The 20,827-nt window shown below is 47.0% G+C and overlaps 1 protein-coding gene across 3 annotated transcripts in view; it reads left to right on the forward strand.

Moving 5' to 3' along the window:
* The window catches only part of EIF2B3 (eukaryotic translation initiation factor 2B subunit gamma), a 126,388-nt gene extending 111,435 nt beyond the window's left edge, over window positions 1-14,953 (forward strand). For all 3 annotated transcript variants that reach the window (XM_032301697.1, XM_032301696.1, XM_032301695.1), the window contains exons 11-12: window positions 1,081-1,184; window positions 14,765-14,953. In XM_032301697.1, coding sequence (XP_032157588.1) covers window positions 1,081-1,184; window positions 14,765-14,817 — 157 coding nt within the window. In that variant the 3' untranslated portion in view covers window positions 14,818-14,953. The remainder of the gene's footprint in view (window positions 1-1,080; window positions 1,185-14,764) is intronic.
* Window positions 14,954-20,827: the final 5,874 nt, after the last annotated feature.

Raw genomic sequence — 20,827 nt, forward strand, 5'->3', positions numbered from 1 at the left:
GTGCTAGTGAAGGTTTTCAAAAGGACCTGTCTTCTCACCTACCAGTCTTCAAGAGCCAGAAATATGCTCTTTAAACGCATTAAAATGCCAAGAGCAAGAGGTGCTATTCTTGAGAATATAGGATCTGGGGTAGTCTTTCTTTTTTTTTTTTTTTTTTTTTTTTTTAAGATTTTTATTTGTTGGGATGCCTGGGTGGCTTAGTTAGTTAAACAGCTGCCTTTGGCTCAGGTCATGATCCCAGGGTTCTGGAATCAAGTCCCACATGGGGCTCCTTGCTTGGTCTGCTTCTCTCTCTCCCTCTGCCTGCCACTCTGCCTGCTTGTGATCTCTCTCTGTCAAATAAATAAATAAAACCTTTTAAAAATATTTATTTATTTGTTTGTTTATTTATTTATTTATTTATTTGACAGAGAGAGATCACAAGGCAGAGAGGCAGGCAGACAGAGAGGGGGAAGCAGGCTCCCCATTGGGCAAAGAGCCCGATGTGGGGCTCAATCCCCAGACCCTAAGATCATGACCTGAGCAGAAGGCAAAGGCTTAACCTACTGAGCCACCCAGGCGCCCCCGGAGTAGTTTTTGATGTAGCCTGGAGCTAGTTTAAAAAACACTGGGTTTTGTTTCTTGTTTTTGTTTTCTAAACGAGTTTGGTTTTGATTAACCAAAAGTCTGTAGTGAGAACTGTGGGGCACCTGTTGTTCCCATAGCTGATCTCCTAGGGAGATTCATGGGACTTAAGCCTTAAATGAAATTTGAGATATATTCCCAGGTGAGCAGCTGAGTGATGGGTCAGTGCAGGGACGGGTACCTAAAGAACTGAAGTCATGGGGTCTGCAGTTTTCAAGCCTTGGCGGGAAAGATCATTAGGAGCCTGTCTGAAGTCTGGACTTTGCTAAAACCAGGTCCACCCTTGGGCTGGCTGAGCCATTCTGTCTCCCAGTGATAATTTGAGGCATGTAGCCATTAACTGGATGGAGTAGCTATTCCTAGCCTGTGGAGGAGCCAGAACCCCCAACCCATAGCAGTGAGGATGCGGATGGGAGCCACGGGCATTCTGTAACCTGGCTGTTTATTGTGTTCCAGATGCAATATCCAAGACAGCGTTATCTGCAACAATGCTGTGATAGAGAAAGGAGCGGACATCAAGAACTGCCTAATTGGAAGTGGCCAGAGGATTGAAGCCAAAGGTAAACCAAATTACAATCACAGATGCCATTTTTTTCCTAGCACGGTAGTACAGTTGGTGCTCAGTGCTGGTGACGATTAGGGGACCAGCACATGCATTCTCTGTGGGTGAGACCATGAATTGATAAAGCCATCTTTGGAGGAGAATTGACATCATTGTCAAACCTGTTAATTTTGACTTAGCAGTTCCATTTTTAGGAATGTATCTTACAGATAAGCTCATAAATATATACAGCCTTATTATCAAAAATTTTAAAACATAACCAAAAAGCTCTAATGGCCCAGATTAACAACTTCACAGTGGCTCTTGGACCTATGTGAGAAGGGCCAGTAATCCAGCAAAAGTGTTGAAACCTGCTTTTGACCTCCTAGACTCCGTGAGCACCTTGTCTCACCTGCCGTTGAAGAGAGGTAGTCTCGTAGGTTCCTGGCCTGGGGGAGGTTTAGCAGTTTCTTCGGAAACCATTCACTCCGAGCTCCTGTCTTGGAGGTGCAGTGTTAGCTCACTCTGCTCTGCCACTGGAGAAGAACTGTACAGGCATGCCTCATTTTACTGCGCTGCACAGATACTGCACTTCTTTTACAAACTGAGCGTTTGTTGCGACCTTGTGTTGAGCAAGTCTCTGTGTACCATTTTTCCAACAATATTTGCTCACTTCATGTCTCTGTGTCACATTTTGGTAATTCTTGCAAAATATTTCAGACTTTTTCATTGTTATCATATTTGTTCTGGTGATCTGTGGTCAGTGATTTTTGACGTTACTTTTGTAATGGGCAGGGGCTCCACAGACTGCATCTTCATTTATCTTTTTTTAAAGTTTTGTGGGTTTTTTTAAGATTTTATTTATTTATTTGACAGACAGAGATCACAAGTAGACAGAGAGGCAGGCAGAGAGAGAGGAGGAAGCAGGCTCCCTGCTGAGCAGAAAGCCCAGTTTGGGGCTTGATCCCAGGACCCTGGGATCATGACCTGAGCCGAAGGCAGAAACTTTAACCCACTGAGCCACCCAGGTGCCCCTTAATTTATCTTAATTGATAAACTTTGTGTGTGTTCTAACTCTTCGACCAACCAGTCATTCCCATCTCTTTCCTATCCTCTGGTCTCCCTATTCCTTGAGAGGCAATATTGAAATTAGGCCAGTTGGGGCACCTGGGTGGCTCAGTCAGTTAAGTGTCTACCTTTGGCTCTGGTCATGATCCCAGATCCTGGGATCAAGGCCACATTGGGCTCCATTCTCAGTGGGGAGTCTGCTTATTCCTCTCCCTCTGCCCCTCCCACAGCTTGTGCACTCGCTCTCTCTCTCAAATAAATAAAATCTTTTAAAATTTATTTTAAAAATGAAATTAGGCCAGTTAATAACCCTGCAATGGCCTCTAAGTGTTCAAGTGAAAGGAAGAATTGCACATCTCTCACTTTTTTTTTTTTTTTTAACGCCTTACTTTAAATCAAAAGCTAGAAATGAGTAAACTTTTAAGTGAGGGAGACATGTTAAAAGCCGAGATAGGCTGAAAGCTGGGCCTTCTGCACCAAATAGACAAGTTGTGAATTCAAAGGAAAAGTTCTTGAAGGAAATTAAAAGTGCCACTGTAGTGAGCACACAGATGATAAGCAAAACAAACTTATTGCTGATATGGAGAAAGTTTTAGTGGTCGGAATAGAAGATCAAGCCTGTCACAATATTCCCTTAAACCAAAGCCTCACCAGAGCAGGCCCTCACTCTCTTCAATTCTGCAAAGGCTGAGAGAGGGGAGGAAGCTGTAGAAGAAAAGTCAGAAGCTAGCAGAGGTGGGTTCCTGAGGTTGGAGGAAAGAGGCCCATATTCGTAACATAGAAGTACAAGGTCCCCCTCTCCCTCTGCCCCTTCCCTACAGACCTACCCCCTGCCCCACTTGCTTGTGTTCTCTCTCTCTCTAATAAAAGAAATATATTTCTTAAGGCTGTAGCTGCCATAGTTATTCCTCTGATGGAATAACTGAAAACCTTCTAGAGGGGCACCTGGGATGCTCCGTCTGTTTCAGCTGGTTTCGGCTCAGGTCATGATCTCAGGATTGGAGGACTGAGCCAGTGTAGGGCTCTGTGCTCAGTGGGGAGTCTGCTTGAGATCCTCTCTCTCCCCCTTCCATGTGCCCCTTCCCCACATGCTCATGCTCTCTGCCTCTCTAAAATATAAAAAAAAGAAAGAAAGGAAGGAAGGAAGGAAGGAAGGAAGGGCATTTGTGATCCACAGGAAGAGGTCAAAATACTATCATGAGCAGGACTTCGGAAGAAGGTGGTTCCAGCCCTCACGGGTGACTGACCGGCTGAGCACTTGAGCAGAGGAAGTGACCGCAGATGGGGTGGAAAGAGCAAGAGAATGAGAGTCAGAAGAGGCGCCTGAAGGAGCGGCTGAAGTGCGGCCATCTCTTGAGAAAACCTGAACAGGTGAGGAGTTACAGCTTACGGAGGAACAAAGACAGTGGTTTCTGGAGATGGAACCTGCTCCCAGTGAAGACGCCGTGAAGATCGTGGAGATGACAGTAAAGGATTTAGGACATTCTGTAAACTTAGTTGCTGAAGCGGCTTTAGGGTTGGAGAGGACTGAGTTCCCATTTTGAAAGAAGCTCTGCTCTGGGTAAAATGCTATCAAACAGCATCACGTGCTACAGGGAAATCGTTTCCGAAAGGAAGAGCCAATCAGTGCAGCAGACTTCTTGTCTTATTTTAAGAAACCACCAGAGCCGCCCCAGCCTTCAGCGCCCACCACCCTGACTGGTCAGCAGCCATCAACAGCAAGGCCAGACCCTCCACAGCGAAAAGATTAGGACTCGCTGAAAACTCCGATGATAGCCTTTTTTAGCAATAAATTATTTACATTTATTTATTTAGACATAATGCTGTTGCACAATTCATGGACTACTGTATAGTGTAAACATAACTTTTACATGCACTGGGAAACCAAAAAATTCATTTAACTTGCTTTAGTGTAATATTCACTTTATTGCAATGGAACCAAACATGCACCATCTCTGAGGTTTGCCTCTGTGTAGTGCATGAGAGACACACAAGTATCAGGGCTTCTCTGATGGGCTGAGAATCTGAATGGTTCCATACTTTGGCTGGGTGTTTTTATTTTTTATTTTTTTAAGATTTTATTTATTTATTTATTTGACAGAGAGAGACACAGCAGAGAGGGATCACAAGCATGGGAAGTGGGAGAGGAAGAAGCAGGCTTCCTGGCGAGTGGGGAGCCCAATGCAGGCTCAATCCCAGGACCCTGGGATCATGACCTGAGCTGAAGGCAGACGCTTAAGACGCTTAAGACCTAGGCACCCCTGGCTAGGTGTTTTTAAACAGAAAATAGACAAAATCTCAAGATCAATAAGAATGGCTATTCTTTTTGAGATTATTTCTACATCTAGAATATAGTAGAGTAAGAGAGCTGCTGAAGGAGTTAACTGGTAGAAACCACATCATTTTCCTTCTCCCCAAGCAAACAGAGAACTTCTTCAGTTTTTTTCTTTTCCTTTTTATTTTTTTTATTTTTATTTATTTTTTTAAGATTTTATTTATTTATTTATCTACCTATCTTCCTATCAGTCAGTCAACCCAAGAGAGAACGAGCACAGGCAGGAGGAGCCACAGGCAGGGGGAGAAACAGGCTCCCCGCTGAGCAGGGAGCCCCACACGGGACTCAATCCCAGGACCCTGGGATCATTGGCGAAGGCAGCGGCTCAACCCACTGAGCCACTCAAGCGTCCCTTTCCTTCCCTTTTTTTAAAAGCTACATACCTCCCTTCAGAGTTTAGAATGAAACAGACCTGGATTCACGTCTCAGCTGTGCAGCTCACTGGTTAGATTTTTTCCTCCCTAGACCTTAGATTTTTCGAAACTAGAAAAATTGAGACAATAATAATGATCTTGGAGAACTGTTGTGAGAATTAAATACCATTAAATGTTGTGAGGTGCACACGCAGCTCCGGGAGCACACAAGGGCCCTAGGGTGTCCTGTCCACACAGTCCCGCTGTGCCACTCCACGCCCTGTACATGCCCTCTCTGTCTGGAATCCCTCTTTTGAAGACTCTGCCCAAGTGTTTTCTCCTCTGCAGAACCTTCCCTGACTCTTCCCATGACTCCCTACAGCCAAACTAAGCATTCCTTCTTCCTCTGCACCCTAGAACTTTGTTAGCACCTTTATTAAAATACAGTCACAGGTTATGGGGGTTACCTATGACTGTGCCTTCTCTACTGACTGAGATCCTTAAGGCCAGGGATTGACCTAGTATGCATCCCTAGCTCTCAGAACAGGTTTAGGGACACCTGGGTGTCTCGGTAGTTAAGTGTCTGCCTTCAGCTCAAGTCATGATTCCGGGCTTATGGGATCGAGTCCCGCATTGGGCTCTCCATTCAGCAGGAAGCCTGCTTTTCCCACTCCCCCTGCTTGTGTTCCCTCTCTCTCTGTGTCTCTGTCAAATAAATAAATGAAATCTTAAAAAAAAAAAAAACTGGTTTATAGTTTATAGTGGCGGGCGGGAATGAGTGAGGGAAGGAATGAGTGAATGAATTTTGGATCCATAGAACCTACTTTCTGAAATTTCAGTGCAGAAACAGGGTTCCAAGAAAGCCATATGTGAGATGGTTGCTATTACCATAAGATCTCTCCTGACTTTTTTTTTAAACTTACACTTCCACAAGAACCACATGTAATATTGGTAAATGAATTGGGGAGGTGTGGCCTTGGCCTGAAACCATCCTTCACCTTAATTTCTCTGAGACAGATGCAGCCTTCCTCTGCAATTCCTTTCTTCTCACATTTTAACCACTTTCTTCCTCTATGTGAGAAATGGTCATTTCTGAGAAGCCTTTCCCAAGTGTCACTAGTTTACCAGTAAGGTAAGCATTATAACGAAGCATCATAACACACTCTGGCTGATTTAAGCCGATAAAAAAAAATCCAAGCCCACAGTTCTACGATGGCTGCAGAATCAAGCTTAAAAACTGGGTTATAGGGCGCCTGGGTGGCTCAGTGGGTTAAGCCGCTGCCTTCGGCTCAGGTCATGATCTCAGGGTCCTGGGATCGAGTCCCGCATCGGGTTCTCTGCTCCGCGGGGAGCCTGCTACCTCCTCTCTTTCTCTGCCTGCCTCTCTGCCTACTTGTGATCTCTCTGTGTCAAATGAATAAATAAAATCTTTAAAAAAAAAAAAAAAAAAAAACTGGGTTATAGCCAAGATGTATGCGCCAAACCATTGTGCCGAGGACCCTACTGCCATCCTCACTGACCACAGGATACCCCGGCTTGCACTGCTGCTTCCACCACCCAGCAAGCCCAAAGTGGGTTCTCTCTGGTTCCTGCTTCTTTGTATCACTAGTTCTCAGCCCAGAGTCTGGGGTGGCTGCATCTGGAGGTGAAGCCTGGTCAGACATCCATGCCTTTGTTACAAGGAAGGCTGGCATTTTTTTTAAATTTATTATTTATTTGACAGAGATCACAAGTAGGCAGAGAGAGAGGAAGGGAAGCAGGCTGGCTGCAGAGCAGAGAGCCCGATGTGGGGCTGGATCCCAGGACCCTGGGATCATGACCTGAGCTGAAGGCAGAGGCTTTAACCCACGGAGCCACCCAGGTGCCCTAAGGCTGGCATTTTTAATGAGTGGCAGACACATTCCACCCAGTGCCTCACCAGAGAACTTTCAAGCAGGAGCGTTGGTCAACAGCAGCATTGCAGCCTTTGGTGTTTTCTTCGGTGATGGTGCCCACATGCAAGGGCCGGCACTCCAACTGAAACTCCCAGCACTGGCCACGTGGACAGCACTCCCCCTCCTGGAATGCCATTGGCTTCCAGTTGTTTGTAGCTTTGAAGATTCATTTCTTTTTAGAGAGCAAGAGAGTATGTGCACAAGCGCGCGCGCACACACACACACACACACACACACACACACACGAGAGGTGGGAGGGACAGTGGGAGAGGGACAAGCCGACTCACCATCCTGAGATTACAACCTAAGCCGAAACCAAGAGTCAGATGCTTAACCAACTGTGCCACCCAGGTGCCCCTATTGTTTATAACTTTAAAATGTTCTCAGGGGCACCTGGGTGGCTCAGTGGGTTAAAGCCCCTGCCTTCAGCTCAGGTCATGATCCCAGAGTGCTGGGATGGAGCCCTGCATCAGGCTCTCTGCTCAGCAGGGAGCCTGCTTCCTCCACTCTCTCTGTCTGCCTTTCTGCCTACTTGTGATCTCTATCTGTCAAATAAATAAATAAATAAAATCTTTTTAAAAAAAACAATAAAATAAAATAAAATGTTCTCAAATATGCTATCTTATTGGATTCTCATAAAAACCCTCTGAGGTAGGTAGGGATCCATTACTGACCCATCTGGTGAAGTCGAAACTGAGACTTTAAAAAGTTGAAATTTGGGGGCACCTGGATGGCTCAGTGGGTTAAAGCCTCTGCTTTTGGCTCAGGTCATGATCTCAGAGTCCTGGGATCAAGCCCCACATCGGGCTTTCTGCTCAGCAGGGAGTCTGCTTCCTCCTCTCTCTGCCTACTTGTGATCTCCGTATGTCAAATAAATAAATAAAATCTTAAAAAAAAAAGTTGAAATTTACCCAAGGTACATAGCTAGGAAATGACAAAACTGAGTCTTCAGCCTGAATTACTGCAAGACAGCCTCCTGAAAGACCAGAGGAAGAAACCACTCCTGGCTTGGCCAGCAGAATTTGATCAGTGATAGACCTTTTCTCCATTTAGTCCATCTTCCCCAGACCAGCTGGGAAAATATATTTGGCCTCTATATCCCAGCTCTCGCTGATCTTCAGGAACCCCAGGTCTTGGTTGTCTCTCTCCTACTGAATATCCAGCTTACCCAGGCCTACCCTTGGGTTACCCGGAGCCTGTTGGTAATTTCTTTAAAATGGGATTCAGGGGTACCTGAGTGGCTCAGTTGGTTGAGCATCTTCCTTCAGCTCAGATCATGAGCCTAGCAGGGTTCTGGGATTGAGTGCCGCACAGTGGGCAGCCTGCTTCTCCCTCTTCTACTCCCCCTGCTTTTGCTGCTCTCTCTCTCTCCATCAAATAGATAGATAGATAAACAAACAAATAAACAAATAAAATGGGGTTCAGTTAGAGTGCCTAGCTGGCTTAGTCTATAAAACATACAACTCTTGATCTTGGGGTTGTGAGTTCAAGACCCATGCTGGGTCTAGAGCTTACTTTAAAAAAATTTAAAAATAGGGGTGGCTCAGTGGGTTAAAGCCTCTGCTTTCAGCTCAGGTCATGATCCCAGGGTCCTGGGATGGAGCCCCGCACCGGGCTCTCTGCTCCACGGGGAGCCTGCTTCCCCTTCTCTCTCTCTGCCTGCCTCTCTGCCTACTTGTGCTCTCTGTCTGTCAAATAAATAAATAAAATCTTCTTAAAAAATTAAAAAATTTTTAAAGGCTAAAAAATTTAAAATTTTTTAAAGGTTAAAAAATTTAAAATTTTTTTAAAATTAAAAAATAAAACTCTTAATTTTAAAAAAGTTTTTTTTTGTTTTTTTTTTTTTTTAAAGAGGATTCAGAACACCCAGCCTTTTCTCTAACCCCATGGAAGGCCTTGGAAAGGGTCCCCAGAGTTTCAAAAGCAGCTGCTCAGCTGGTCTGTGAAGCTGCTTTCTTATCCTGTCCCCTCCCTGTCACCTCATGGCAGTCCTTCTTTGTTCTCTTCTTTTTTTTTTTTTTTTTTTAAGATTTTATTTATTTATTTGACAAACAGAGATCACAAGTAGGCAGAGAGGCAGGCAGAGAGAGAGAGGAGGAAGCAGGCTGAGCAGAGAGCCCGATGCAGGGCTCCATCCCAGGACCCCGAGATTGTGACCTGAGCTGAATGCAGAGGCTTAACCTACTGAGCCACCCAGGCACCCCCCCCTTTATTCTCTACTTTTTGGGTTTGTGGCTCCAAACAGTGTTTCTTCCACCTCCTTCCTACCTCTTTGTCTCTGTACATTCTCTCCTGCTCAGCAGCAAGTAGAAGCATCCTCCAGTGCTTTCTCCTTTTAGTCCGTCCTGGAGCCAGGAGCTGCTTCCTTTTGTGGTTTTTAAGAGTTTAGACTCCACAGGCATATTTGAATGCATGAACTCCTTTTGCCACTGCCCTAGAGGATCCCTCCTTTCTTGTGTGCTGGGACCTGGAACCTCACAGCTTCTGCTGCTTCTCCTCCCCATTTCCAATCAAGTCATGGTGCTCCTTCCTTTTACTTTGCGAGGACCCTTTCCATTCTGTGTGCAGAATGCATACACGACAATGGAATGCCGGATATTGGGGCTTTGAGTCATGGCATCTCCCATCAGGGAGCACAAGACTGGGCTAGCCAAACCCCTAAGATGTCATAGGCTTTAGCATTTCATGGACTTCTGGCTCTAACACCATGTGTCCCTGTTTTAGAAGGAGACCCTTTAATGGTCCTCCTAAAAGAGAGGTTGCCAGGGAAGTATCATCTGGACTGTAAACTGGAAAATCCCAACACTTCCTGTTCCCACTGTCACTTGTCTTTGCAGCTGAGCATTATGCAAAAGGCAAATTCCCAGCCATTAGTGCAGCCCTTCAGAGCTGTACCATGGATGAGCCACGCAAGCACCAACACCTCAGATCCTCAGCAGCGAACAGCTCAGTAGATGGCCGAGTCCCCAGTCAGTCTTCCTCACCTGGAGAGATTTCAGGAAAAAATATTCATCCTCAGAAGCAGTGCCGTTCCCTCTCCAGATTTCAGTCATTTGCATACCAGGGAGTCACTCTGTCCATATGAGTCTTATACCCCCAAAATGTGATTCTTACAAGCCAGTGTAGCCCTCTATGCCCTCTTCTAACACCAGCAGCAGTATGAGCCATTTTCTAACAGAACTCTCTAGGTCTTCTCACCCACACCCCAGCATACTCAGTTAATGAGATTATCTCTGGCAAAAATCCTGGTGGTCAAGTTTGACCTCCCGCTCAAGCCAGTGGAAGAGCCACAGCTGGTAACGTAAAAACCTGGAGACTCCGGTTGGAGACTTCATGTGAGTCTCTTCTCATGGTCAGTGAGATGACTTGGATCTCTTCCCTGTGACCCCAGTGATCAATCCTGTGCCCCTGAAAGTAGATGGGACGGGCATGAAGGTCAAGTCCTGGCTGGCAGGAATCCTTCCCAGCTTCCCAGCAGGGCATGCTTTTCATACGCAGCTTGTCCTTCCCTTCGTCCCACTGGTTTCTCCTCAACTTACCAGCCTCTGTTTGTACTCTCAGGGAAGGGATCCTTAGGATCTGTTTCCAGCCCAGAACTTTTTGAGTGTTCATTGGAACCTGCTTCCAACCCTGGCCAAGCAAAACGAGTACTACTTGTTGCTGCCCTCGAGGTTTCCTCCACCGTACAGAATCCCCGGGGAAAACAGATCCATCCCCCAAACACCAGATCTAGTCTGTCTTCCTGAACCAAAAGAGCAAGTCTTCTCCCACCCCCAGGCCCAGAGCAGACCAGAGGGTAGGTGGGGGGGGGGGGGGAATGGGTAGGGCCGGCCAAAGAAGGTTTAAGTGTTTCTTTGGAACCTGGCAGAAAGAAAGCCTTGTCTGCCCCACCCGGACTCATTTGCCCTTCTGGTCTGGAGCACTGAGGGCCACAGAGAATGTTAATAAGAACTAAGACTGTCTGCAGTACAGTCCAGTATCTCTGGAAACGAGGGAGAGACTGGTGAAGGAAGAATAAATGTTGGGCTCTAGAAAGGAGATGAGGAAGCTGACTCATGGCTGTAGAAAGACAAAGGGTAACAAGGAGCTTTGGGACAAACCCTGAGAGTCTAGCCAAAGTAGTATTTCCTTTACTCTTTCCCGGTCATTCTTATCTCAAGGGTGGATCCTAATTGACAGTCACACTCCAGGACCATCCCCAGCCCTAGGGAATGTAGCAGCCTGAGCAGTATCTGGGCCTCCTTCCCATTCCTTTCACTGAAGAAAACAGATGGTTAGGAAGCAGAAAAAACGAGCCGTTCGAGGGCGGGACTCCAGGCCAGCCCCAGCCCCGTTCTATAACTTCCGTTTAATACTTATAAAAGCCCGGTGCTGGGCACTTTGTCCATTCATCTCATAGAATCCCCACTTGACGAGGAAACTAAAGCCTAAAGACAGGAAAGAATCTGCTCAGAGTCCAATTACAACTCTTTTTGGACGCCTGGGTGGCTCTGTTGGTTAAGTGTGTGCCTCTGGCTCAGGTCACGATCTCAGGGTCCTGGGGCAGAGTCCCGCATCTCCCTCTGCCTGCCACTCCCCCTCCCCTGCTTATACTCTCACTCTGTCAAATAAATAAAATCTTTAAAAAAAAAAAAAAGGGGGGGGCGCCTGGGTGGCTCAGTGGGTTAAAGCCTCTGCCTTCAGCTCAGGTCATGATCTCAGGGTCCTGGGATCGAGCTCTGCTTGGCAGGAAGCCTACTTCCTCCTCTCTCTGCCTGCCTCTCTGCCTACTTGTGATCTCTGTCAAATAAATAAATAAAGTCTTAACAAAATAAAAAATAAAAAAAACAAAACACAACTCAAGTCCTTTTGACTCAGAAGGTCTTTCCTTTCCGGCATTGTCATCTTTTCTTCCTAGCTTTCCTATCCTTTTCTTCTCTGCGTTTGCCGCTGTGCAGCATGATGCTGTAATAGCAGACTTCATGAAAAGCCGAGACCTAGCTTTCTCTTCCTATGGGGAAAGTTACAGAAGTGGGCCTGAGGGTGCTCTTCTCTAAGCACCCTTGCCCTAAAGCTCCAAAAGTGTCAATTATACTCCCGACGGAGGTTGGGCCTTCTCTTCTGTATATGCTTCGTTTCCTACCTCTGTCATGTACCTGTACTGTCACGTAACCCCCAAACACACACACATTCAACAAACTATTACTTCCTCTTATATTCTAGGCTAGAGGTGTAAAGATGAGTAAGATTTGCCTCTTCCTATCCATTTGCCCCCAGTACAGAAACAGGCAAGTAAAGAAATAATTACAGAAAAGTTTCTCAGGTGTGATGGCAGGAGATGGTCAGGGTTAATTAAGGACATAAAAGAGAAATCGGTCAGTTCTGGCCCAAGGAATGAATTAACGCTAAATCTTGAACTTTGGGGCTATTTATCAAATACACAAAGGGAAGACCCTCTCAAGCAAAGGGGAACCATGTAAGCAAGTACTTGAAGGCAAAAACAATCCAATGTGTTGGAAACTGCAGATCATTTGCAAAATCTTGAATATGGGGTACAAGGGAGATATAGCAAGAAACAAAGTGGAAAAGTTGGGTAGAACAGAAGACATGTCTGAATTCCTTTTTTTTTTTTTTTAAGAACTGTGCTTTGTTTTGTTTTGTTTTTAAATTTTATTTATTTATTCGATAGGCAGAGATCACAAGTAGGCAGAGAGGCAGGCAGAGAGAGAGGTGGAAGAAGGCCCCCTGCTGAGCAGAGAGCCCAATGCGGGGCGCGCGCGCTCTCTCTCTCTCTCGAGATCATGACCTGAGCCTAAGGCAGAGGCTTTAACCCACTGAGCCACCCAGGCACCCCAGACATGTCTGAATTCTTAAGATCTCTAAAGCTGCAGTCAGAAACCCCCTTAGAAGTTCCAGCTTATGGAAGATAAGAACAAACCCAAACATGTTTCCGTCAGTCTCAGTCCCATCATCAAGGATCTTCATCTTGCTGCACCAGCCCCTTCGAAGACTGAAGGAGAGCGTCAGGAATGCCAAAATTTCTGCCTTACCTATCAGGGTCACATTCAGCCTCCCAAATTATGACAAGCAACATTGGATCCCTAGAAGCCACGGGAAGCTTGCCCAGAAAGAACCGATTTTCAGCCAGCTGGCCAGCTTTTTCTGTCTGAGCCAATAGAGGGCAGGAAAACTCTCCTGTCTCCTGCATGTGCCTCATAACTCCAGGCAAAAAGTAGATAACATGCCCCTGGTTCCCCCTACCCCTTCCAGACTATTGGTTCACTGCCTCCATTCCCTAACTCTTGTTCCTTCCACCTTCCAACTAACTCTTACCTTCCACCCCATCACTGGTCATCTTCCAGGGTCGCCCTTAAATATATTGAAGGCTCATAGTCTTCCTCTTCGCTCCTTCTCTTCTAAACATCTTAGACTATTTACACTCAGCTTTACAATTCTCTGAGCTTCTCTATACTCTAACCAACCCTCATCTCCTTTCAACTTTTGCTCTCCACTTGATAATCATACCCTATCCTCATCACTACCCAGGACCTCTGAAATCTTTCCTGTGCCAGTAGCTGTGCTGGACACTGGGGTAGGAACATAAATACACCCGCCCTACCCTTGAGAGTCTTACAGGGAAGTGTAGGAGAATGAGATAATGATGTAGAGACAGAGATACGTATCAGGTACTGTTTTCACAGAGTAGGAAATGGACAGTTTGGAAGGGAAGGTGCCACTAATAGTGGAGCTGCTGGATTAGGGCATGTAGGGCAAAAGTGTGATGGGATGAGGGCCAAGAAAGGCATTCTAGACTGAGGGAACAGCCTGTGCAAAGGTCTAGAGCTACAAAATAGTATGGCTGGTAGGTATACTTGCACAATGGTGGAATGTGAAGCTGTAGCGGCCGGCAAGGATCAGGTCAGGGAGGCCATATTTTGGATTTTGCAAAACAATGGCCACTGCTTATCCGGCGCTTCAGGATTCCTTAAGTCACTGAAATCTCACAACAGCTCTCTGCAGTAGGTAGTAGTATTTCCATGTGAGCATCCTCCCTCTCCTTTTGATATCTCCATTTAACTGTTGGGTGTCACTGCTTCTCACCCTTTCCCCTTCATCCCCTACCATTTGGCCACACCACAGTATTTCATGCTCCCCTTCCTTGTATCTTTATACCTTTGTTCATGTTGTTCCAGCAACCTAGAATGCCTTCCCTTTGATTCACTGCCTGAAAAAACTATATTCATCCTTTAAGACCCATCCAGGGGAGCCTGGGTGGCTCAGTGGGTTAAAGCCTCTGCCTTTGGCTCAGGTCATGATCCCAGGGTCCTGGGATCAAGCCCCGCATTGGGCTCTCTGCTCCTCGGAGAGCCTGCTTCCTCCTTTCTCTCTCTGCCTGCCTCTCTGCCTACTTGTGATCTCTCTCTGTCAAATAGATAAATAAAATCTTAAAAAAAAAAAAAAAAAGACCCATCCAGTTTCCCTCCTGTGTGAAGTGTCCTGGAAGCTAGGTTTAGAAAGAATGAGTCCACAGGCGCCTGGTGGCTCAGTTGGTTAAGCAGCTGCCTTCCGCTCTGGTCATGATCCCCAGGGTCCTGGGATCAAGCCCTGTGTCAGGTTCCCTGCTCAGTGGAGAGCCTGCTTCTCCCTCTTCGTGTGCCTTCCGCTCTGCCCATTTGTGCTCTCTCTATCTCTCTGTCAAATAAATAAATAAAAATCTTTTTGAAAGAAAGAGTGAGTCTTTCCCTCCTGTGTTGGAAAATGCTGCCTCTCCTGTAATCCCTTTGGCAAGGTGTATTCTCAAGACCGTCTCAAGGGCAGAGCCACATAGGAGACAAATAAATGTTTACGAGCACAGAAGTTAGAAATAATTTGGTTTGAAAGGACACCTTTATTGCCAGTTCTCAAACAACTTTTTTCTTTTCTTTTGTAGCCAAACGAGTGAACGAGGTGATCGTGGGGAGTGACCAGCTCATGGAGATCTGAGTTCTGAGCAAGTCAGACTCCTTTCTCTTGGCCCTCAGAACTACAGATGTTGGCTGGCCCACCTGTTTGACTGTGTATTTCCCAATAAAGAAGGGCTCCCATGGGGCACCTGGCTGGCTCAGTTAGTAGAGCATGAGGCTCTTGATCTCGGGGCCATGAGTCTGAGCCCCACATTGGGTGTAAAATTTGTTTAAATAAACTTTAAAAGGGGGGGCAGGGAGGAGCACTCCCAAAGGTATGCCAGAGACTTGTGGAGTAGTCCCAGGCTCCACTGATGTGGTGGGCTCCAAGGATACACAGTGTGGGCTTGAGTCACATGGTAAAAACCGTCTAGAGCCAGTATGTAGAACAGGATAAGACACAATGGCCTGGCTCTTGCATACAGGCATGGGCAGCAGGGTAAAGTTCTTCGGAAGACCGCTTTCTGACTGCCTGGCCAAGCCTAGTCCATAAAAGCATCTTCCACCCAAAAGGACCCGGAGGTGCTTCAGTTCCTGCCCCTGATCAGGCTTTCTAGACCCACAAGCCTAGCTGCTGGCAGCTGCTGCCTACAGCTACCAGTTTGGGCAGCCTGGCCCCCAGTCCTTAGTCCAGGACTTATACTGTGTTCCCCATACCTGCCACACGGATTCCCAGCCCCTGCCACCACCCCACCCCCTCACCTCCCTCACCCGCCATTCACTCCCTACTTCCCAGTCACTAGTCAGCTTTTCCAGGTCAGCTGCTGTCTTTTGGAGACTTAAAACATGCAGGAGGCTACCTTGGCCTAGGCATCAAGCCTAATTCCACTGATCTCAGTGGAGGCAAGAACAATAAGAGAAAGCCATGGGGCCCCTGGGTGGCTTAGTCGGTTAGGCGTCTGCCTTCAGCTCACGTCATGATCCCGGGGACCTGGGAGTGAGCCCTGCTGAGCAGGGAGCCTGCTTCCCCCTCTCCATCTGCCTGCTGCTCTGCCTGCCTATGCGTGTGCTCTTTCTCTCTGATAGGTAAATAAAATCTTTTTTTTTAATAAATAAATAAAAATAAAAGAGAGCCGTGATCTATGAAGCCAGACAGACTCCTTCTCACCTCCCTTAATGAGGAGTCTAAGGTCTATTCAACCTGGTAAGTAAGAGCCAGGAGCCCATATCATGATTTGAAATTCTTTCTGACTCTTCTCCAGCTGCACTCCTTTATGTCCTAATTATACTGCCTCTCCTGCTTGAGATAATTAAGAAGTGAGACTTCCATACTCACAGCCCTTCTGGAATCCTGTCCACCTTCCCTCTACCACCCCCACTCCCAAACACACGTACCCTGGCTCTTGCCTGTCCCTGCACTACTTTACAACCTGCAGGTGTCTGGTTGGAAGATAAAAGTGGTTCCTGGGGTGAAATTTCACCTCCTAGAATTATCAAAGTAAAGGTTTCCCTTGATGTGTTCACTGTGGGTGGCAGTAATTATAAAGATGATTTGAAATACTGGTTTCCACGTTGCTTTAAAAATCCAAAGTCTCTAAAGTTCATTGGAGTAATCTTGCCTGAATCTTAGCGCTGCTCTCATTGAACTTGAGAGAGACTGGATGAGCATTCCTACCCTGGGGGATCTCCACCTCCACCAGCCTTCTTGGGAGCTCTCAAGCTCCACATTCCTACCACTGGTGGGGACAAGGTTCTCAAAGGTTTGCTCTCATCAGACAGGAGCTGAAATGGGCCAGCAGAAGTGCTTGAAAGAGACAGGACTTTGGAGAAGGAGGGAGTAAAGAGATGGGGCAGTGCCCGGGTGGGTGTTGGGGGGGGGGTCCCCCTTTGGCAATGCAATGAAATCTGTGGATTCCAGACGACTCCAGGTGGAAGAAGACCTGCCCTCCCCAGTGTTGCTTGGCTTTGGCCGATTCACTGCCTCACTTCTGTCCCTGTGTCTCCACATTTGCAAAATGGGAAAGTCGCACTGGATAACTTTTAAAGCCTCTTCCTATTCTCAAATTCTGTCCCTCTCTCAGTGCTTTCTGACCCTTGGGATCTGGGTGGCCCAAGAGGCCAGAAGACTACTCCTTGTCAACAGAAAGGGGATGGAGCTGGATAGGTTTGGAAGGAAGTAGGCAAAGAACGAGAAAGGATTGATTAAGCTGTTCCAGAACCTTCCTATACCCCTCCCTGATCTTTCCCACAGAGCCCTTGGAATCCCTGACAGGTAGAAGAAAGACGTCTCCTCTAACTTTCCTTGCACAAGCCCGTGAGCAGCCCTGCTCCAAGAAAAAGAGGGAGCTGGAGAAAAGAGGACAAGATAGGGGTTTCCCAGGGGAAGGCCTTGCTAAGTGTAAGTCCCAGCCCGGAACAGCCCCCGGCCCAGGACACTGCTACGATTGTCTCCAGCAGCACCGGGCTTGACTGGGTGCCCAAGATACTTTAATTTTTTTTCTCTTTGCTCTATTTGTTTGCCAGAAGGCAGGGACCGTTTTTGTTTCCTTTTGGCAACAGCTACAGAGAGTGTGAATATACCTAAGATAGAGTGAGCAACTGAATGTCCACTGGCTAGCTGCCTGTCCGTGGGGAAAGAAGCCAGAAGAACCAGGCAGGTAAAGGAGTCCCCTGCCCCCCTTTCCCAGGGATGCTCCATGAGGGAACTGAAGGAGAGAAGGAAGGGGCTTTCAGTACGGATCACGGAGGACTCTGGGGAGGTGTTGAGCAACTACGCCTGGAGTTCTGGGAGCTCGCCAGGTCACACAAAATGTGGAGTCTACTACTCCGGGAACCCCTCCCCCACTAACACCTCATCCCCACCTGCCACCAGGAGCTCCTGAGCCAGTAGGGGGACTGACTGCCAAGGCTGCCCTCCAAGCGTTTTCCCAAGGCCAGAGGCCGAACTTCTTCCCAGTCCCTCACCACATTACTCTTCTTATCCTGCCCCCATCCATGGAGGTGGCGGGGAGGGGGATCGTGGGGAATTGTCTTTAGCTGGAGCCCCAAAAGCAATCTAGGGGCCTACAGGGTCCATTTTATAAGCTGTTTCTATTTCTAGAGAACAGCAGAGAGCATACTTTCCTTATCCACAGCCATCCCTACCCCTAAGGAGGTACAGAAGCCAGGCCTTTGTATGCTGCTTTCTAAGTAGTTAAATGTGTCTGAGGAAGGGGAAGTGGGTGTGGGAAGGACCACCCAGACACAAGGTCTAGAAGGCTTCGCTCTGATGGAGCTCACAGGGAAAGAAAGGAGCTGGGCAGGAGAACACATTCTACTTGAAGCCAGGATGATTTGTCCTCGACCTGACCCATCTGCCACCACCCAGAAGGACTACATCAGGGGCTTTTCTGCTAGAGATAAATAGCGAGGTTCTGCTTTGATTCTCAGCTGCTCTTTTTACTCCACCTTCAAGGTAAAAGGCCATCTTCTGATCTCTGGTTGCTGCCTCTGACACTAGAAACCTGACAGGTGCTATTGGCCTAAAGCTGCCCGCAGGGAAGTGGGTATATAGTCCCAGGCTTGGCCATTAAACATATTGGATAGCAGGCGGACTGGGGGGTGTTGGTGGTGCCAGGGCTCCCTGCTTCCCTCTTCTACATCTCAGGGTTACTGACTTGACTGGGCCCAGATAACAGAAGCCAGCCCAAAACATGAGTGAGAAGCCTGGGAAAATGCCAAGGAAAGAGGGTCTGCACCTCCTAGTTGCTTCCACATGGACCCTACCCTGAAGCCAGGCTGGTCACTTTCCAACACTGTGTGTGTGTGTGTGTGTGTGTGTGTGTGTGTGTGTGTGTGTGTGTGTGTGTTTCACCTCACTTTTCCTGACACCGTTCCTCAGCCACATATATTATCTCATTTAATCCTTATGTCAATGCCAAAGATCATGTGACTTGCCCACGCTCTCATAAGCAGACCTTGAACCAAGTCTTCTCCTTTTGGATTTGGTCATCCTCCCACCGCTCCCATCCAATCCCTCTAACTCCCCCGAGTATCCCAGCTCACAGTGGTTTCCCTGTGCTCTCCCTTAGGCTATGAACTTCTTAAAAGCAGGTACCCTGCAAATCTCAGAGCTTAGCAAAGGAGTAGACACATAACAGACCTTAAGGGCTATTTGTCTCAATCAGTAATTAGATTTACTCCTTGGTGATAATGAATTAATTAGATTGCTTTTCTCTTTTCTCTTATTCTTTGGCGAACTTCTCTGGTTTGAGTCCAAAACACATTTCCAGATCCAGTGGAAGTGACACTGAAGCAGGCTGTTCCACAGTGAAGCAGACTGCTTATAGAGAGAAAAGAGGGCCGTCTACTCCCCTTCCTGTTCCCTGGGGTCTGTGGCTTCAGCTTGCCCTAGCTGAGCTCAGCTACACTCAGGAAATCACTTTGCTGGGGAAAAGAAAGGTCATCGTGGAGCTTGGAGAAGCCAGAGGGCACTAGGCCCTGGGTTGGAATGGCTAGAACTGCAGACCAGTTTCTCCCACACTGGGCCTTTGGACTTTGGCAAGAAATTTTCCCAGCAGGCAAGCCCTACCCTGGAAGCATCCACAGAAATGCTGGACCTGACCACAGTTATTAGCAATGGTGGGCCTGTGGTAGAAGCAGAGTCCCAAGGCCCGGACGATTACGAATCCTTCTGCATGGACTTTGTCTTGCAGAGTCTGGTGAGAGGGAAGGAGGTCTCAAGAGCCACTGAGAGCAAAGTCTGTCTGCTTGGATAGCCAGCCATACTCAGCTATGGCCCCAAGAGCAATCCAGGGGCCCTTACAGCTAGTTTAGAGGCGATTTCTATAACCAGAGAATTGCTGAGGGTACACTTTCTTTTTTTTTTCCTAAAGATTTTATTTATTTATTCAATAGAGAGCAGGAGAGACAAGGAAAGAAAGCATAAGCAAGGGGAGCAGCAGAGGGAGAGGGAGAAGCAGGCTCCCCACTGAGCAGGGAACCCCATGGTGGGGTACGGCGTTCAATCCCAGGACCCTGGGATCATGGCCTGAGCCAAAGGCAGACACTTAACCAACTGAGCCACCCAGGCGCCCCTGAGGGTGCACTTTCTTGAACCCTCCTATTCCTCCATCTTCCTCAGAGGCCGAGGTACACTTTCTTTATCCACAACAGGTTAACAGGGAAGAAGAAAGTGCTATGCACATATGCTGCTTTTAATGTTTTAATGTGTAGTCACTAGGCCAAAAGCATCATGCATGAATTAATTCTTCCATGGACATTTTGCTGTATGAATGGACCAAGGGATGAGACAAACCTGTTAGGTGTTCAACCCCGCAGCCTAAAGTTTCCCTTTCCACAGGACGGAGACTCTGGAAATACTGTTAATTGACACGTTCTCAAAAAGCAATTCGGGAATGTGTAGCAAGAGCCATAAAAATGTTCATACTTTTTGACCCAACACCCTCACTTCTGGGAATCTGTCCTAAGGACATTCTCCAAATAATTGATACAAAGACTATGTGGTAACATGAAATGTTAATGATGTAATGGTAAACAAGTCTGGAGGAACTGACCGAGAAATTGGCCAGAGATAGTAGTAGTTGTGTTAGAGTAATGAATTTATTGGAGATTTTTTTTCTCTTTCCCAAACCTTATATGTTAGAGTATTGATTTTACCCTCCTCTGACACTCAGGGTTAATCATTCAGAAACCTGGCAGAAAGAACACTCAGAACAATTTAATAAATTGAATAAAGGAATTATTCCCTGTTTCCAGTCCTTTCCACCCTGGTTTCTGCAACTCTCAGTGACTCATTCAACCATTACGGAGCACCTACTAACTGTCAGTGAGAGAGACAGACTTTCAAATCCATAAATAGTGTGTTACAAGGAGCACAAGGAAGGAAGGAAGCGCTTATCAGGAGGGAGGTGTGAATCAAGGAAGGCTTCAAAGAAGTGTGATTGGCTCGGGTTCGTTTTGAGGGTTGTCTTCCAAGACAACAAGGCCATAACACGTCCAAAGGCAGAAACGACGAGAATAGCATGGTGCTTTTAAGAAATTACATCTAACTCCCCAGGGCTGGAAGGAACATTGAGTGGATGTGAAGGAATTATGGGAGAGAAGGCTTT

This window comes from Mustela erminea, chromosome 10 (assembly GCF_009829155.1).
Source record: "Mustela erminea isolate mMusErm1 chromosome 10, mMusErm1.Pri, whole genome shotgun sequence".
Classification (NCBI taxonomy): domain Eukaryota; kingdom Metazoa; phylum Chordata; class Mammalia; order Carnivora; family Mustelidae; genus Mustela; species Mustela erminea.